This window comes from Neolamprologus multifasciatus, chromosome 7 (assembly GCF_963576455.1).
Source record: "Neolamprologus multifasciatus chromosome 7, fNeoMul1.2, whole genome shotgun sequence".
NCBI classification, from domain to species: domain Eukaryota; kingdom Metazoa; phylum Chordata; class Actinopteri; order Cichliformes; family Cichlidae; genus Neolamprologus; species Neolamprologus multifasciatus.
This window is the reverse complement of record NC_140445.1, coordinates 28,155,584-28,175,671: the sequence shown is the minus strand read 5'-3', so window position 1 is coordinate 28,175,671 and position 20,088 is coordinate 28,155,584. Positions and strand designations below refer to the sequence as shown.

Here is a 20,088-nt window from a genome sequence, read left to right as displayed (position 1 = left end):
AGGCCTCGCAAATCTATTACTGATGAGTAGAAAACACTTTCAATTCAGGTTGTTCAGTGATGAGAAAAGCAGTCCTTAAATAAAGTCACGCAGTCTGAAGCACCTGTATTATTTTGGCTCATCAGTGAGCTATCCCCTCTGAGGATTTCTTATACAGTTACTGAGATAGACTGTTAACTTTTAACAGTTTTGTCCTTTCATTGGTGTCACTTTAGATTTCATAGTGCAATACAAGAGATTATATCTTCAGATCGGAAACATTTAGTTCATAGATGTTATGTGTTTTTTTTGGTTTTGGTTTGTACTTCCAGACAATATGTGTTACTGTTTTCTTCTTTTTTGCTTCAGTCCTAGTTAAAATTTAGCAACTCAAAGTACACCCCAGAGGCCAGCAGTGGCCTTGTGTCATAAGTTTTTCTCTCATGTGCTTCAAACTTGTGATAATAACCACTGTTGCCATGTACATCGCACAAGATGATAACACTCTGTGTTATGTGTGTGTACACACCTATCTTTTTCCAGAACAAATTAGTGGTTTGTTAATGGCCCCATTAGAAGCCTTCAGTAACAGAGAAGCATAGTGTCTAGAGCCTGTAACTACATATCAGTCATTTTGAAAAGAGAATAATCCTTTAAGATATTAGCTGTGTTGTTTTCAAAAATGACTGAAAAGATCAAAAACATTAAGACGAGGAAAACATGATTAAGTTTTGTGCCTATATAGAGCCAGAAATGTATTATATTAAACCACATAGACTGTTTGATTTGCGAGCTTTTTATTTGAGTTTTTAGGACTTCTGCTAGTGTGTAGATCTGGAGATCTACTCTGATATATATATTCAGCTTGCATTTAAGTTTCAGGTTGTCAGAGCACCATGATGTGTTTGTGGTAGTCCATCTGTGTGAGCTTGTGTGGAAGCTTCAGGGGTGACTTGTGTCTTGTCTAGCGTCACACACGCACAGTCATTCTGATCAAACTTGGGTTTTGGGGTTAATGCACACTACAGGAACCGGGAAGCGAACCACAGACCTTCCGACAACCTGCTCTACCCCCTGAGCCCCACAAAAAGAAATCATGGTAAAATGATCATGTACAAGTACTAGTCTGAAAACTAGTGGAAAAAATAGCCATTGTCCAAACAAGACTTTGAAAGTCCTTAAAAAAGCCTTGAGAACTTGTGCTCAACACCACCTTCAAAGAAAATTAGAAGAAAGTCTGGCTCCTTGAAAGCAAAATATAAAGAAATGAGGGGTTCAGCAAAAAATAACAAAAGGTTTGTACCAAAAAATTGCAATTGAACTTGGAAGTCAGTATTTTAGAGTTTCCAGATGGAATTCTTAACTGGAAAGCCCCCTCAAGTTTGACTTCCAACTTGAAAAGTCAGAGCAGTCCCACCAGTCCTGACTTAGCAATGCTTAACAATCCAATATGGCGGCTGCTCATGTAAACGGTAGTAAAATTGTAAAACGTGTAGTCTGTGCTGCCTTTTTTGTCTCTCTGTCACTGGCTAAATAAACCACACACAGAGCATTGAGTAGGCTGTCTGTCAGCATGCTGCAGTGGTGCAAAAAATAAGCACTGTGCTCTATTGCTAGTCATGCATGAATGTCTCTAACTTGATAAGGAGCAAAAGAAATCCAATTTTTGTCTTGCTTTTATCGACTTTACTGCTGGAATATGCTCAACTTGGGAGTGATATCACTCCCACATCTGACTTGTGAGGTAAACGAACACAGGAATACTGGAAAGCAGATGCACCCCAGGAGAAGGGGGTGGGGGGTACTCCTAGAACCTATTAGCTGGGTGGGGGTGGCATTTTTAAGTGGCCTTATTTGTACATGGCTACCCTTCTTGTGCACTGAGAACAGTGCATTAGCTTATGTAATTTTATTTATTATTTTTTGACCACAACTCTGTCTGATGTTCTTATATAAAGGCAAGGACCTGCAGGGCAGCAAACTTGGTCTCAGGTGGTGACAAGATGTTAACCTTGCCCTTCCCTGCCTTCCTCCTTTCCCCTCTGACCTTCTTTTTTGTCACCCACCTTTTCCCTTTCTATTATCTCTAGTGTTGCCTGTAAGCATTTTCTGTGTTCCTGCACTTGCTAGGTAAATAGTTGGAAAAGAGTGCCTGCTCAAAAAGAGCTCTTGCAAAATAATACATTAGCCATGCTGTATTTCCATTAAAATGAATGGCATGAGTGGAATCTGAGCAACGGATCCTTGTGCCAACATATTGATAGCTTTTGGACTGGATGTTGGGTGGGAATTTATTACACAAGCAGGACAGCATTCCAGGATTGTACTGGAGCCCACTGAAAGGGAGGGAAATACATGCAGAGGATTTATATTTTATTTAGACTTGTTACAACTCAGTGAATTAGACAAGAACAGTTTAAGAATGGAAAGATTATAGATAGCTTAAAAGAGAAAATACATTGTTATTAATATAATATAAAAAATATGCAGGTTTTGAAATGTGCTGCATAATGGACTCTAAATATAGTATATAAAAATTAGGAAGGACTTATTGTTCGCATTGTGTTAATTTTCTTATTCTCTCATGTACTGCTGAGGCTCATTCATTCTTTGCCATTTTTTGGCACATGATTTGACATTTACACATACCATGTGCCAGCTCCTAATTTTCTCAGTGTGTTCAGTTTTCAGCCTATGTTTATGTGTATCTCTTTGTGCTTTGTTGCGCTTTTTTTATCACCATGTCCTTGCTGGTTCCATCTTTTCTTCTCTAACCCTATCTGTACTTGGTGTTCATCCACGTTAACTGAAAGCAGGGTATTGACGGAAGCAGAAATTATAGTTAGAAATTTACCCTGTTACTTTCACAATGAGGTCCAATGAATTTCCTCCATATGAGGGTTGGTTAGCACTCCACAAGGGCCCAATAAACTCATCATATTTTGCATTAGTTCCATAAATTATTGTGAGTAGAATCCAATCACTGATGGAGTTAACTACGTTTGGAAAACAAATAATTGGGTTTAGCAGCACTCAGGTTCACTGGCAGATGATTTTAATCAGGAGGATGTTACGAAAGGCAACGTGACGTATACTGGCAGACAACGAGTTGTTGTTACAGCGCGTCGCAGAAACAGTGTCACCGTATCATAGCATGACATGTTTTTATTGTATTTTTCCATTTCATATAGTAAGTAAAAACACCTTACGGTAAATAATCTATTTCAGTTTAAATAGTGAAATAGTGTTTTTAGCATTTTTTTCATAGACTGTATTTATCTTGATAACAGTAATGTGGACATCAGATCACAACAAGGGATAACATAAGTTATAAGTATTTGTTTATTTTAGATCGCAAGAAACTATTTTATATTGCAACAATCAATTGGAATGCAGCACAAGCAGATACGTTGACTAAATGGGTTATAAGTAGCAGTTTATTATGCTGTTGTGAATGGAATTTGGAGGAAAGGTTGTAAAGAGAAATAGGCATAACTTTGCTTGTGTTAGCATTTTTAGCCGTGTACATGTGCTAGCAAAGTGGCTGTCCAATATATATGACTGGTGCATGCATGGTTCATAATGGTGTTACTGGATTGTATTTAAACATGTTTCAGTCTCATTAGCCTAGGATAGGTGGGCAAAATAGTTGAAATTTTACTCCAAGCAAAAGGGCAAACTTAGTGTGACACAATTAAGTGTAGACTCAAAGTGATCCTCAGACCTGCCGCACCAGCCTCCTGTGGAGAGCCAAGCAATCACTTCTAACTACCTGTCTGCCTGAATGTGTCTGCTTGACCCACATAATGACTTGTCTCCCTGCCTCTTTGTCCTTGTGTCTTTATAATTATTTGTATTTGTTTACACCTGACTCTGACACTCTCTGGCTTCTAACTGCGCCCATTTGTGTTCATGTCAAGTCGTGCATCTCATTGCTTTTCCTTGTCTGGGTGCTCGCTTGTGATTTATCACACTGTCATCATGCCTTTTTCTCTTTCCTCTCCTGCTGTCTTGTCATCCTAGCATATCTTTCTCATTTTTTTCTGTGTGACTGTATACACATCCGTCCCATAGGTTTATGCTGTTCAGACTTCTTGAAGGCAGAAACTGAAATACTTACACAGCCAATCCCAGAAGGTTAAGAAAGTCAGATTAAAGCATTTCAGTGCTGTTCTGGTTTTTGTTCAATCTATTTTTGTTTTTGCACTAATGTGTAGATATAATTCTCTTGTCTTGTGCTTTTATCAGTTAGCTCTTTTCCCTTTGGACACCTTTTGGTTAGATAGTTAGATAATCTCTGTAAACAGATTTTGCATATGAATATGTATCACAGCTCACAATGTTTGGTACCAGAAACTTTTTGTCTCTAGTCAGTTTGTATTCCTAGTGCTGTTGGCCAGTCATGTTTGAGCAGGCTTTGGCTGCGTGTAGGTGAAGATTCTGTGCAGAGATTACAAAAAGCTGGGCATCTGCTGAAATGAAATCTTGAAACCCTTAGCTTGTCGATTTAGATTTTATTTTTTTATCTGTTTAATGTATCTGGATTCCTGAACAATGACTAGTGGACAAAAATGAAAATCTTGGCCTTGAAATCTACTGGCTACACAAGTGCTTACCAGCAGAGACTATGGCAGTGGTGGGGTTTCTGTTAAAGAAATAAGTTGCCCTAAGCACTAGCATGATTACCTGTTAATTTCACAATTAACTCGAGCTTCCTACAGCAATACTTGGTTTTGTCTCATGGCAAGATGAGCAAGAAGAAAGAAAAAAAAAAAAACGATGAAGTAGTTAAACCTAACAAACTTGGGTGCTAACAGTTTAGCTCAGTGAGTTAACAACTACATCAAAAACATAGAATAGAGCCCAGGGGTCGATAAAAGTGGAGAAATTGGAATCATACTCAAAGCAGTTCATGGTAAGTCTGAGTTTTTTTGTAACCTGGAGAGGCAGGGCAGCAGAGATGAGAAGGATGATAAGGGACTGCTCTGAATGGGTGTCACAAGGAAAGCTTTACAGCAAAAATGTCTGGACTGGGAGCCAAGTGAACGACCTGAGGCTGGAAAACTTGTTTTTTTGGTTTTGTTTGTTTTGTTTTTTTGGATGAATGGCTGCTGGAGGTGCTTAATGTTGACAGCCAAATTGATCTGGACAGACTGCACTGTTTTTTACATTTAATGCAAACTCCGTTGGTTTTAAAAATCTACCATTGAGAATAGTGAAATGCACTTACTGTTATGATTTTATATTGAGTTTGGATTGCTGATTGTTGTGTGGTCTCTATTTGTTTCAGTTGTTTTTTTCCTTCATCATGATTTATAAGTTGGAAAATTCCTATATGAAGGAAAAACCCTGCAATACAAACAAATACAAATGATTACGAGATCATCTAAGCAAAGTATACTATCAGTAATGTGTTCTTTATCATTTTTATCATTGTTGATTGTTGTTGTTGTCCATTTTTTCCTTCCTTGGCCTTAGGTATCAGACTGTACTGCAGTTTTTGGCTGTTTTATTGTTGTCAGGTGTGTGTCAGCTGCTGAACACCTGACCTTGAGCGGATGCTAAGCAGGGAAGCATCATATGGACGGCTAACAGGGCTAACATGTGCAGAGCTTGTAGACCACGGGACAGCACACTGTACTCATATTTTAGCTCTTAGCCTCTTTCTGCTTTGCGTATCTTTCTCCTCCAGCTCTTCCTCCTCTCTCTTTATTAAGCTTTGTTTTTCTTTTGGACTTCCATCCTCATTTTTCCTCCCCTTCCACTCCTCCTTCCAGCCCCTTAGTCCTACTGTCGTCTATTTTTAGCTCCTCGTGTGTTGAGCAGAAGAGGTGCGTGAAAGCATGGGAGTGTGTCTGGATTGCGGGGGAGAAAGGTGCAGGCTGGTGTGTGTGTGTGTGACTGTGTGGGTATGTTTGGGTCTCCATCACGCTACACCAAATTGCCCACCACGAGGCACACTCTGCAGTCTTCAGACAGTTATTAGGAGTAGGATGTTGACAGTGCTGGGCTAGATATGACAGTAATTACTACCTAATGAAGCTGCTAAATTTAGTGCTCTATATTGAGTAATTCAATTTAATCCTCACATTATGTGGTTTAAAATAACTCGCTGCTCATGTGTGCAGAATCAGGACACAAACAAGTTCAGTGACAAAGTTTTACTAAAAGTGCAAACATTCAGAAATATGAAAGGTATTAAAACAACCTGAGAATGTCATGAGAAATTAAGTTGGTGCCATGTAGCAGTGTAGATGTTTAGTACTTCCTTCGCTTCCTCCCTGCCTTTATAGCCACAGATAATTATTGACTCTTGAAATTAAACAATCGTAGTATAGCCAATCATCCTTATGCAGATCACAAACATGATGATCTTACCTCTTCATAAACTGAAAGGTGGCATTGATGACATAAACTGTTGGATGTCTTGAAACTTTTTAGAGCTCAATAGAGTCTCTGAAACCTTGACAGTGTTTTAGACAGTGATCTCAATTTAGATCTCAGAAATGCTTTCTGTTACTTAAAATCAAGTGTTAGAAAATGTCTAAATAAAATATGAAACTGACTCATGAAATTGATTCATGTATTCACATTGAGCAAACTAGATTATTTTATTTTTGTATTTGTATTTGAAGGATTATCCAAATTATCAGTAGGACAATTCACTCAGAATGCATCAGCCCAGTGTCCTTACAGTTACATGGAAATTTGAACATATTACTCCTGTACTGAAGTCACTGCACAGATTCCTAGTTTGTTACAGAATTACCCTTAAAATCTTTGACTTGCTCAGTGTCTGTAACCCAGTCAGATCTCTCAGGTCATCAGGTGCAGACTACTGTCCCCAGAATTAGATCTAAGTGTGCTGATGGTGCTTTAAGTTCCCGTGGACCTGTTCAATGGAACAAGCTACCTGCTGACCTGTTATCATTATAAACCTACACAGATGTTTTAATCTTCTGCGTTCAGTGCATTGAATTGCAGTATAATGAAATGTGCTCTATAAAAAATGCCATTGCCATTATATACGTCACATAAATACTTAAAGGAACATGTTGTTTTGCTAACATAGCAATGTTGTAAAGGTGTTATTTTTATATAAATTGTATGATATTTTAACATTACACTGTCATTGTCCTGTTTTAGTGCACATGCCTTAAGAATTCAGTTATTTAGTGCAAATGAACATCATTGTTAAACAAAATGGTAAAATTTGAATTTCAATGTACTGATAAGCCCCCTTTTTCTTGTTTTTGAGACAGTAAAACTTGGACATCAAATCTGAAGCAACTTTCTTACGTAGCATTCCCTTTTTAATCAGAATGATTGTAGTCAGAAATAAAATTAATAATATAATGTTAAGCTTACTGATTAAACTCAGTCTTAATTATTTCTAACAATCATCACAGCAGAATCATTTAGCTATGAAAGTCAGTATTTTAGAATGATTAGATTTGACCGATGACCTTTGATTTCAGCATGTTATCAGGAGTGTCTTGTGAGCCCTCTGCTTCCTGTAGAAAAGTTTCTGAGCTTTGGTTGACTTGGAGGTACATTGGGGATCATTGCGGTCCCCACTTGTTAAAACCAGTGCTAATACTAATTCCCATTTGACTGCTATTCCATTTTTAATGTCCACATGATGTTGCCAGTTGTGTCTCTTGGAACTTAAAATTTCTTTAGAAACCTCTTAATCATGACTTATTGTTAGTTTGGTGTAAGGAAATAATTACGTGTCTTTTGTAGCCACGTTTGCGTCTTGGCTGTAAAGGCAGAAACTGCATCTGTATGGCAGCTGAAGCTTATTTTGAAGCTTAGTTGTTACAGAGTTCACAAAAGTTTCAAACTAAAATTTGTTTTTTGTTTGTTCGCCTTGTTTTTGCAACCACTTTGGTAGTCTTGTGTTGAATTATGTGATTTTTGGGAGAAGGTGATTTATTTGTGTTGTGCATTAATATTATATTATTGTGTATAATGCAGATATAAACATTTGATGAGAGACAATAAAATTTGAGTTTGGCCTTCTTTTCTGAATTTGAGTTGTCCCCTGTTGAGTAGTAGTAATAATGATAATGATAAAAACAGTAATGATAATTAAGAACTAATAATAATTAAGAAAGGCTATGATTATAGCCTTTTCTTTATAGATGCAGATTTTAAACCCATATATTTAACACCTGGTTTAACTTGTATACAGGGCTGTGCATCTATTGGCCTATTGAAATCTAAAGCTATGGTGGGGCTGTTGGTTCTTTATTTGTTTTTTCCCTGTGTGGATTGCTCCAAGATTAATAATAGAAATATTTCCTGTAAGCTGTACTAAAACATGTGGTTATTGTTTTCCTTACAGCAGCGCTTTACTTACAAATGCTGTGTACTGGGGTCTAGAAAGAGACTGGGCATTCTTGCTGCCTGATTGCCTGTGTTTGTGGGGCGATGAGAGTTTTTAAAAGTCAAATTCACAAGTTCTGTGTTACAATGAATGTTTCTAATTTTAGCAGTGTGAAACATCATGTTTAAGTCTTGGGGTGATTATGAGAAACACTGGCACCAAGGGAAAAAAAAGAACGGGGAGGAGTGGGAGGGTGGTGGAAGGAGGGCAGCCTCGTGTCTTTGCAGTTGATCATTGGTTGGAACCACTGGGAAGGGGGTGGTGCCTCAGTGCCACTGTTTCTGTAGAGAGAGGCAGAGCAAGCGAGGAGTGTGAGAAAGAGACAGCAAAGGAGAATAAATGAACACTGGGGGTTCTCCCAGCATCGGTATGCCTGCCTGCCTGCCTGATTTCCACTACAGACAAAGGTGATGCCCTTCCCAGCTGAGGTGGGCGTGCGTGCATTTTGAATACCGGTCACCTCGCACACCTTCTTCAACCTCACAGCTCAAGGCATTCTGCTGTGATCTTTCTGCGAAGGACTAGACAGAAACTGAGGCAAGAGCAAGCAGAGAGGCGGAAACGGCAGCAAGAAATCAGAGCTGGAGGATAAGAAACGGGGGGGAAGAGGAAAGACAAGCAAGTTAATGGACTGAATAAAAATGATGCTTAATCTTTCATGTAAATTATGTATGCAGCACATTAAACAATAATGTCTCCTCACTGGAAGCTGTGTCTGTGACTCTGTGGACTGTAGACAGAAAAGAGAGAGATTCAGTCTGGGATTTCTGCAGCTGCAGCAGATGTTGATGACATCTCAGACTATATAGGGAAGGGAGGCATTTCAAGCAAGTCGGACTGGAATTCCTTAATAGTCAAATTTTTGTCTCTTTGCTCTTCTTTGTGCCTTCAACTGGGAATTTTGCAGTACCGAAACAGGAAAAAGAAAAGGACCTGTATTGCATAATTTGGAAACCTTAACAGCCTGCTCTGAAGACAATTCCTGGGGACTTTCTCACCTTTTTATGGTCTTTCAGTCTTTCATTCATTTGAAATGATAAACGCCAGCAGTCTCATCATGGAGCACTGCATTTGGACTGAAACCATACAGCTTCTCTGAGCTCTACCCAGCGACGGGGCAAAGTAGTGGCTTCTAGGATTTACTGTATCCTTGAAGAGCCTTTCGGACAGATATTTCTGCCCAAGATGATGAATTCCTCGCTGGATCCACTGAACCAGAGCTCTGCTGACTTCTCAAACTCATCTGCTCCCTTTTGCTTACTTGAGATAGGCTATTCCCAGATTTTCACAACCTGCCTCCTTGAAGTTTCGATCATACTTCTCCTGACTGTTCTCATTATTTCTGGTAACCTGGTGGTGATTTTTGTGTTTCACTGTGCCCCTCTGCTCAGCCAGCACACCACCAGTGCTTTCATCCAGACTATGGCATATGCCGATCTGCTGGTGGGAGTCAGCTGCCTTTTCCCCTCCCTGTCCCTACTCCATCATCTTCAGAGCTTCGATCCCAAACTCACCTGTCAGGTGTTTGGGTACATGGTGTCTGTTTTAAAGTCAGTTTCAATGGCGTCTTTAGCATGCGTGAGTGTAGACCGCTACATCGCCATCACACGGCCTCTGACTTATGCATCCCTAGTGACACCTTGTCGAGTGCGCTGCTGTATTGTGTTGATATGGCTTTACTCTGCTCTGGTGTTTCTCCCATCTTTTCTTGGATGGGGGAAACCTGGTTATCATGGTGATGTTGTGGAGTGGTGCGCAGTGGAATGGAGGACAAGTCGGGCTTTCACAACCTTCATTGTTACGCTGCTCTACGCTCCAGCTGCTCTAACTGTCTGTTTCACCTACGCAAACATCTTCAAGATCTGCCGACAGCACACCCGGGAGATCAGCGAGCGCCATGCACGTTATGGACCTCAGCAGCTGCAGGGCCCAAGAATCGCAGTTGGCTCTGTGGTCAAGGACAACAGTACAGTAGAGCAAGGACAGTTACCCCACTTGTCCCAACCCCAGTATCAGCAGTCCACATCAGCATACCCAGACAGACGTTATGCTATGGTGTTGTTTCGCATTACTAGTGTGTTTTATATCCTTTGGTTGCCCTATATCCTCTACTTTCTGTTGGAGAGTGGAGGGATCTACCACCACCCTGCAGCATCATTCCTTACCACATGGCTGGCTATTAGTAACAGCTTCTGTAACTGCCTCATTTACAGCCTCTCCAACTCTGCCTTCAGGAAGGGCCTCAAACGTCTCTGCTCTTTCTGTTTGCAGCGCAGCGGCAGCAACTATGGGGTTAGGAACACCAAAAAGGCTTTTTTTGGTTCTGCTGAAAAGGGGTGGGGATATGGTCACGGGGAGATGAGAACTGGTACAACATGTCACGTGTAGGGTAAACACTTTTGCCAAATTGGCATTTGGACACGTAAGAAACGGCTGAAGTGATGGCTGTTAAAATGCTGCTAAAATGTGCTGTAAAGAGATGGAACAAGGCGTTGAATAGCCTATGCCGTTTCTGTTGCATTTGGAAGTTAGACAGGCATCCTCTCTGCACAAGCCACAGCTGGCAAGTAGAATAAGTCGAGAGTAAATCTATGAAAATAAAAAAAAGTGGCTCTTCATGATGTTTTAAAATGGTCAAGGACAGGCATGATAGGTGGAGGGGGATTGAAATAAGGAAAAAAAAAGTATATGAGAGCCGTAGACGTAAAGTAACTTGAGGATGAACAAAATGTTTTTCTACCAGTGTTGCTTTTTTAAGTGAATCCTTAAATTATTATAACAAAAACCCTTACTGAAACTGTGTTGAAAAACGAAATGTGCCGTTTCTGAAATAAAGTGATTTCACTTCATTTGCCAGATCATCGTCAAGTAATACTGAATGAAGCGCAGGATAGATGAATGCAAACAGAACAAGTGACTTCTGTGATTAAGGATCGATGTATTGAAGCTAACTGATAATAGCCAGCTCGTTAATTATGGTTTTCAGTCCTCATACCATAAATCAGTGTTAAATATTAAAAATGATGCAACTTTTTTATTTAAATATTTGTTGTCTCTTGTCGCTGAAGGAGTAGGTAGGTGTAGACCCACCTAGATTTACCGACTTTGAATTTTAGATTAACCTATTTATTGATGTTGCTCACAAATGTCTTTAAATGATTTGTGAGTTTGCACACTACATCCATTTTCTTTGTAATATAGTATGGTAACCAGCTTTGGCATATGACTGTTAACCTGACAAAATGCAGATGTAATGATTAGTGAATATCTCTTTCAAGTAATATGTCATTGCACCTTTGTTATGATTATGTAGCAAATGTGATTTTGTGTTTCTGGGGCACTGAAAGGCCGAGGAAGGATGTATTATTGCACTTATTTTATATTGATTATTGGTACATCTTTGGGCTAATTTTATTTATATTTTTAAGAGATTTTTCTTGTTGGTTAGAGGAAAAACAAAGAAGCAAAGAAAAAAAAACACAACTATATTTTCAACCACAAAAGCCTAAACTTATTAACTTTTTTTTAAGGAACTGAACAATTTCTTTGGGCTGTTCCTAATGACTATTGTTCTTTAAAGATTTTTATGATTGCGAGACCGTCTGACTGAAATGCCAGAAGTACTTGACCAGTCAAAATTTTTCAGTGCTCCACCCACAGTTACTGCCCAAAAGCATTTACATTAGCATTCATATGAATAACCATTCAACTGTGAGCCTTACCCCTTATCTTTTGGATTGGTAGGGAGAAACAATCCTATGACATCCTGAGTCAGATATTTGTAATAATCTCAAATGATTCCTTTTTTTTGTTTAGTACAATCTTAGATGTTTGCTGTGTTGTGACTGCATTACTGTGCCTGCATTTGGGATCTAGTACACGTGTACGCAAACGAACAGGGATCACATGCAATCAGAACAGACAAATAGCCCATTCACTCTGCCAGCAGGCTTACCTCTGTGCGGCAACAAGAAGAGGGACTGGTTGTGTGCATACTGTCCTAAGCTCTAAATTTGCAAGGAATTTCTTTTGCGATGAGCTATGGAGTCTTCTTTTATGCGTTTGGTTAGCTAGAGAAATTCGAGCTTTATACATTTTATTTAAACTACCAAAGAGAGTTCAGTAAGTATTCGTGGATATTTTTCCACTTTTCTCTAGTGTATAAAAGATCAATGCTAGTGGATTTTACTCAAAGTTTGCGGTGGGTCGGCGATGCCTTGTGTACATGAATATGACTGTTTCTCAGACTACTGAGATATATCGTTGCCTTGATAGAAACACGATTTTAAACTGTTGGGAAATGATTTCTTCTAACAGCTAGAGAGGGCTCTGTTTATTAACACTTGGCTGTTTTTGGAAGGCACAAACTGTACACACATACAGAAATGAAAATGTCAGGTCCACATTCACTGTGGAGTAACCTGAACCACACGAGTTGTGAAATATATTTGCAAATTATACTTATGTCACAAGTTCACTTTTGTCATTGTTTATCTGTTCTGTACAATCAAAATTAACCAGGAGTGAAAACATGACTGAGAACAATTTAAAAAATGTTTTTATTTTATTTATTTTTTTCTTTTGCATTTATTCATTCATGTGTGCTTGTTGTGTATGAGAGTTTACAGATATGTCAGGATGCGACCATTGGCTGAATTTGGACTGTTTAAGATTTTCCAGCAAGGGTGCTACTGAAGCGTTCCCCTTTGCTCATTTCTTTATTAGTTGCACTTCCCTCAAGTGTTTCCCCTCTGTGTTTCGTGAGTGTATGTGAGTATGAAGTATTGTGGTGGTAGATAGATTCACATGTTGTCTTTAAATACTGTAATCTGCGTAGCAATGCCAAATATTGTAATCTTTCCTATTTTTGTTTCACTCTCTAAACAAGTGTACAATATTGCCGTACTGAATGTTTGATTGTTAAACTATACAAATTTCTTTTCTACTCACTTTTTTCCTTTTGTTCTTGTAAAGTGATAAATGTTGCGCAATCTAGGTAGGATTAGCAGCATGCTTACTGATTAAAAAGACTGAAGTTTTAGATATTTCTGTTGAAATTTTCTGCTGTAAACACAATTTGTAAAGACTGATGGCTTTTAAAGTTGACTAATTTAAAAGATACTATAAAACTTAAAGGTACAGTTTCGTAAATTTGAGCGTGTAATGGTGACACATCATTGATCTTGCATACACATTCAGTCTGTCTTGTGGGAAAATAATCACTTCCATGTTCTCAAGGACATGACACTGGTGACTATGAGGAACAACTATGGCACGCTGGGTACGATTTTAAAGAACAAGAGGAAATGTGGCCGCTACAGCTGGTTTAGGAAGTCATTTGTAGCTTAAATGCAGCATTCTTCTGTGAGAGAGAGGAAAAGAATTGTTGGTGGGCACAATAGTAAATGAGCACATAGTTCACCTGCAACAGACTGATTAGTAAACTCAGAAAGGTCATGAAAATGTATTCAGTAGATGCAAAGAAAGAAAACTAAAATGACTCTGAACATCCAGAAGCTTATATCCTTTTCTTTGGCTGTAATCAAAGCGCATTTGAATAAATTTAAATGTCTTTATGAGCATACAGCGTCTTTGTCTTTTGTCCTAATGAAGTCACATACTTTAATGGATAAAAGTGTCATTTATTGGATTTTTTTTACTTGGATAAACAAATCGTTTGTCACTGAAAAGGTTAATGATAAAGTGATTTGTCCAATTCCCGTCACAAGTACGATTCCGCTATGACTAAAAAGGCAAAGATAGTGTTAGTACGTTGGTCTTTCTATAGTTAGTGAGGAGTACAACTACCTGTTAAAATGGTGGTGAAGACATATTGTTGATTTGTTTTAGGGCCTCTCTTAACTGCAATTTAGCAATCTTAGAAGTCTTTGTGTCGCCTTGAGACTGGCTTTGTATTTTTAGTTTAAAAATTATTTTTTACCTTTGATTTGGCCCTGCATGTGTCATCTACATTGCCCTCTTGTAGTCTGATAGTGTAATCAGCAAATTAGGGCTGACCCACATTCAAATCTGTTTTTTTTTTTTTTTTCTTGTAAATTACCCGTCTGTTATCATCATTGTTATGGAGGGTTTTCTTTCCCCGGAAAATGATCGAGATCATTTTATCGTCCTGCTTTAGTCAAAACAGGCAGTGTCATTAAAGTCTGACTTATGATGCAGCTGTTTTAAGAAACTGATTATTTTAAATACACAAGAGGAACCTGAGCACTGTAAGTGAGGTGTATTCTGGAAAGCTTCCAAAGATTTTTACTCTTGCCCACATTGAACACTGAATAATGCATGTAATGAACAGTCGGAACTATGTAAGTTTCAGATTGAGAAAATAGAGCCACTCCATTTTTAAAATAATGCTAAAATGCAAAATATTTTATTTGCCAAAGGTGTTGAATTTCTGATGAGGTTTGCGTGAGATGTTATCTTTTGTGAATCATGAATGTGGGGATAATTTAAATGTTTTTTTTTGCTGTTGGTGGACGTGAGATTCTTCTGATTTACTCAATGCTTTGTTTTTGTAGCATTTTTGTGCATTGTGTATCTGTACTAGGCAAATAAATGTGATGTTATTCCAGTCTATTCAACTGAATCTGAACTAAAACAAGGAGAATTGAGGTTAAATTTTGAATTTTGTTGTTGATTTCCCAAGTTTTCACTAGTCAAAATGTCAGATCTCTCGAAAAGCAGCATATTTCTGCCTGCAGCTATTCAGCTGAATTTGAATGCTGGGAATATGTGGCAGTTGACATTACTTGTTCTTTTGTCATTTCTATTCTGATGAGATTCATATTTTGTCTGCTCTCCTTTTGCTGAGGCGGGGAAACCAGTGCACAAATGGCACAGAAAGTAGGGCATGAGACAGACTATTAAGATTTAATTATGGCTGATGCTAAGGTGAGGAAACTGCACTATGGGAAGCCTAAGCAAGTGTTATTTACCAGTCATTTTAAAGAAAAGAGAAGGGATCACTGAATTCATCTCAGTTATATTTACGTTGTTTTTTACGTTTTTTAAAACGGGACAGTAAAACATTCACCATTTATTCTGCCATTTACATTTAAATCAAGTTAAATAATCTAAATGCAGCACTCTGTATTATTTTGTTCAGGGTGAAAGGTTTATGGCAAGCTTGATAAATATCACCCCATGTTCTCTTGGTGTCTTGGTAGGGTCCTTTAGGAGCAGAGAAAGAATAACAGAGTGACATGTCAGCTATTGTGTTGAGTCAGAGAAAATCGGGGACGTAAACAATAGAGAGCTAGCTATTCAGCCTTCTCACGGAAGCTCTAGTTTAGTGCTTAACTCCAAGCTTTAGATACACACACACACACACACACACACACACACACACACACACACACACACACACACACACACACACACACACACACTTGCACTGTAGCTCAGCCATTTTTGGCTTACCCCCAGTGAAGACATTTTATTGGTGTTCTGTCAGAAAATGTTTTGTTCCTGGACTTTCACTCAGTTTATGGGTGTTGTGTGTCTCACCAGTACTTGTTACTGATAGTCAAAAGTGCTCTGATGCATCTGTAATGTTTGTACAGATTTTTAAACAGAAACAGGCTGGTGTTCTCGAGAATAGAGAGAACTACAGAAAAGGCTGTGTCAAGTTAGGCAGATCTGAGACAACCTAAATGCAAATGAATAAATAATTGTGGCAAGTCCTCCGAGAATCTTAGAACAACATATCTGCTGAGTCCACTTTAGAGAAAATGGCTGCTTCAAAGGGGAAGAAATAAGATTTTTCTTATATTCTGCAATGATTTTACAAAGGTTAGCTCAGTAACATGTGCAAGCCCAAGCTTGAGATTACTCTGTAAACTTATGTATAAAATGTCTGTCATTGATAAGGGCATCACAGGCACACAGCTCCAATCAGGAAAAACAAGTTGGCTTAAAGTGAGAGGAAAAGAAGCTAAAATGTGTTTTTTAGACAGAGTATGCACCAAGGAGAGGAGCTGTGCAATTGCCCACTGTAAGATAAATAGGAATTATTTTAAGTTGGGAATTGTGGATAGCTCATTTAGTGGAGTCATAGAATATCAATATAGAGCAGTAAATTAGCAAAATAGGCCTCTTTAATGGGCATAGTGGTCTCAAGTAGAGACTGACTAACTGGTAGCTTGTACTACAGTCTGTCCATATTGGCGTTTATAAATACAAATACAAAAAGCAGCGGACTGAAGGAGAGTCAGGTAGCACGTGAACAAGTAAATGAATAACTAAATATATCAAATGTTAGGGAAATTATAGAAAAATATCAGCTGATATATCAGAAGAGCAGATAGTGTTTTGTTTTTTTTAATCATTAAATATTGGTAATCGGTAGTGATATTGGTTCCATATTAGTCGGGCTCTGACATGAATCAATATAATTTTTTCTGAGGTCTTTTTTTTGGTCTTGTTTTTTTTTGTTTGTTTTCTGTTCATACTCTAATGTACTCTAATTCCATTTATAATTTTCCAGTTAGCTCCATTTTATCTTTCATGATTTCTCTCTTTCTACTCCTCTGTGTTTCTTTTTCTCACTTCCTCTCATGCTTCCGTACATTATGTTGAGATACTAAATGCATTTTCTTCCTCTCTCGTGCTACTCTAATTCTGAACTTTTCTTTAACTGAGCTGACAGATAGGGAGGAAGCTAATTGGCCATTATGTCAGAAGTCTTTGTGCATGCTCTAAACACTTACGATAAGTATGGCTAAGTGGTGCTTGTATAAACATGGATGGTTATCTTTCACAGAGAGACTATAGCTCTGTGTGATGTGCCACATTGGATGCAATGTGCACTTTAAAATCAGCTGTGTCAATGGTTTTCTCTTTGAATAAATAGATTTCTGGGACACAAGTGAGGATTTTTTAGTACCCTTGAGGCTAAATGTCTCAATCACTTTGGATTTTACTGATGCACTTTATGGCGAGGTCCTGCCAAGCTTAGAAGATATACTTTATTAGGTATTCTTGTTCTTCTTGTCCTTGTTAATACAAATATCGAATTGGCAAGTCACATGGCAGCAATTCAGTGCATTCAGGTTTGCAAATATGGTCAAAATGACCTGCTGAAGTTCAACCCGAGCTCTGGAATGGGGAACAGAAGTGATTTAAGCGACTTTGAATGTGGCATGGTTGTTGGTGCCAGACAGGCTGGTCTGAGTCTTGTTGATCCGCTTGGATTTTCCCACACAACCCAACCCTCTCAAGGGTTTACAGTGAATGGTCAGAAAAAGAGAAAATATCCAGTGAGCAGCAGCTGTCTGGGGGGGAAATGCTTTATTGATCCCAGAAGAGCGTCTCTGAGGGCACAGCACATCGAAACATGAAGCAGAGGACTAAAGCAGCAGATGACCACACCAGGTGGGACTCCTGTCAGCTAAGAACAGAAAACTGTAGCTTCAGTTCACACAGGATCGCCTTTTTTAATGAGTTTTGATTTGTGCTGTGACATCAAGAATTTGCCATAAACAACATGAAAGCATGGATCCATCGTTCAGGTGCCTGAACGAAAGAAGACTTTCTTGACATACTTTGGGACCCTTAGTGCTGTTGCTGACCTTGTCTATCCCTTTATGACCACAGTGTGCCCACCTTTTTATAGCCTTCTCCCTCAGGATAGTGCATCATGTCACAAGCTCAAATCATCCCAAACTGGTGTCTTGAACATGCCAAAGAGTTCACTGTACTCAAATGGCCTCCACACCAGGCCACCAGATTTCAATCCAATAGAGGACTTTTGGATGTGCAGCTGACAAATCTGTAGCAACTGTGTGATGCTGTCATGTCAATGTGGACCAAAAGTTGTGAGGAATATTTCTAGCAGCTGGTTGAAGCTATGCCGTGGAAAAGTAAAATGGGGGTCCAACTTGCTGCTAGCAAGGTGACCGTGTTTAAAAGTGAACATGACTAATCTCAGATAATTAGATATGTTACTGTGTATGTCAGATTGAAGGAGAGCTACAGTGTAATTCAGAGCTCCAGCTCTGTGACAACCAAAAAACCAACTCTGTAGTCACCAAAATTACTCTGAATTATATCTAGTTAAATCACTTTCACTCACTGACTTAACACCTTCCCTGGTTTTTAACCGTCACAGCTAACTGCCTGAGCCTTACACCAACCATATCACAACATAACCTCATTTGACCTCAACCTTAAAGTCAATTATTTACTCTAAAACAGTCGTTTGAAGGCAGAACAGAACATAAAGTCTTCATCCCATATTCCCAAGGTCTACAATTCACACAATACCATACATGTATACACACTCAGTGTTTTTTAGGGTGTGGTGTTAGTCGTGGAGTGGACCACTGTTGTTGGTCTCTTATCCCCATTAGCTTGCTTTGTTTAAATATCCCTTTCTTCCTGCATTTCTTCTCATACTTGCATTATTTTTGTTACACTCTCTTCCTTTGTGGAAGTTGGAACAGAAACCTCGGAAAAAGGAGGGACTTGATGGGTACAGTAACAGAGTGACCAAAAAGGTATAATTAGCTACAAAGGGAGCACGAGTGGTTTGAAAACACTGACAATTTAAATGAAGGGTACTCTTTTAAGTTTACATCTACTTTGAGGATGGGTTTGCAGGATTGTTTTCTCGGACAGAATTTGATCCCCTGTAGGGATTAATAAAGGTTTAGTTATGCTAAAGTACCCTTCAGCAATGGTTAAAAAAAACATACAAGCAAATAACTCTAGGTGTAATTTATGAATTTCCAGCATGTAATGGAAACATTTTCCTTACAATGAAAAAAGATAGTTAATTTAACATTTTTAGCTGAGACATTATAGGTTTACACCGCTGACTGAAAGTGTTTCCCTCTGTTGTCACGCCAACTCCCTCATTTTGCATGAGAGAATGGTCCCGGCACCAGATTACAAAGTTCAGTGAACATCACCTAATACATGTTCCCAAATTTATACTTATTTTACCCACAAATGCTACATAAAACTATGTTTAAAAGAGTGATTGATTTGTTGTATACAAATGGGGAGTTACAGAGTAAGATTTTTTTATTTAGAGGCTGTGTCTCTGAAATTCACTTGTGATGAATAATGAATTAAGTGGTGATTAATCTTTGCAAAGCACGGCTAGTTTAGATTATATTATTCACTGATCTATGTGTGTGTAGTATATCCACTCTGTGGAGTGATATGCCAAAGAAATAAGTTTCCCCAGGCTTGTATATGTACTGTGTGCAATCTCCGCACATACAGCCATGCGGTCCTGTGAAAAACTAAGCACATTTAAGGATTTAGTCGCTTGTAGGACCACCTTTAACAGCAATAACTTGAAGTAATAGTTTTCTTTATGACTTTATCAGGCTTTTACATCGTTGTGGAGAAGCTTTGGCCCACTCTTTTTTACAACATTGCTTTACTTCATTGAGGTTTGCGGGCATTTGTTTATATTGAGCTCTCTAAAGGTCCACAGTATTTCAGTCGGGTTGAGGTCTGCACTTTGAGTCGGCCATGCCATTGCATTGTCCTGCTGCATGGCCCAAGTCAGTTAGTTGGTCTACACTGAAATATACCAGGGCTGCTAGATGGATTTGGAACATTTTGTGTACTCCCAAGAAGATGAATTTTTGAATCTTCTTGTTCTCCCTTGCATTTTCATCTAGTGAAATATCTTACCGGTTATATAAACTTGCTATGAAAGTTATTACTACTATAATAATAATAAT

General features: G+C 38.6%; 2 protein-coding genes across 3 annotated transcripts in view; both read left to right on the top strand.

Moving 5' to 3' along the window:
• rabgap1 (RAB GTPase activating protein 1) overlaps positions 1 to 20,088 on the top strand; it is a 75,219-nt gene that overhangs the window by 28,151 nt on the left and 26,980 nt on the right. The gene's annotated exons all lie outside the window — the stretch shown is intronic.
• LOC146514478 (putative G-protein coupled receptor 21) lies at positions 4 to 14,419 on the top strand. The gene has a single exon (XM_085168815.1). The coding sequence runs from the start codon at positions 9,557 to 9,559 to the stop codon at positions 10,757 to 10,759; it is 1,203 nt and encodes a 400-aa protein (XP_085024941.1). The 5' UTR covers positions 4 to 9,556; the 3' UTR covers positions 10,760 to 14,419.

Excerpts from the sequence above, each read along its gene's own strand:
- LOC146514478 (XM_085168815.1), top strand. The coding sequence starts at position 9,557 with ATGATGAATTCCTCGCTGGATCCACTGAACCAGAGCTCTGCTGACTTC.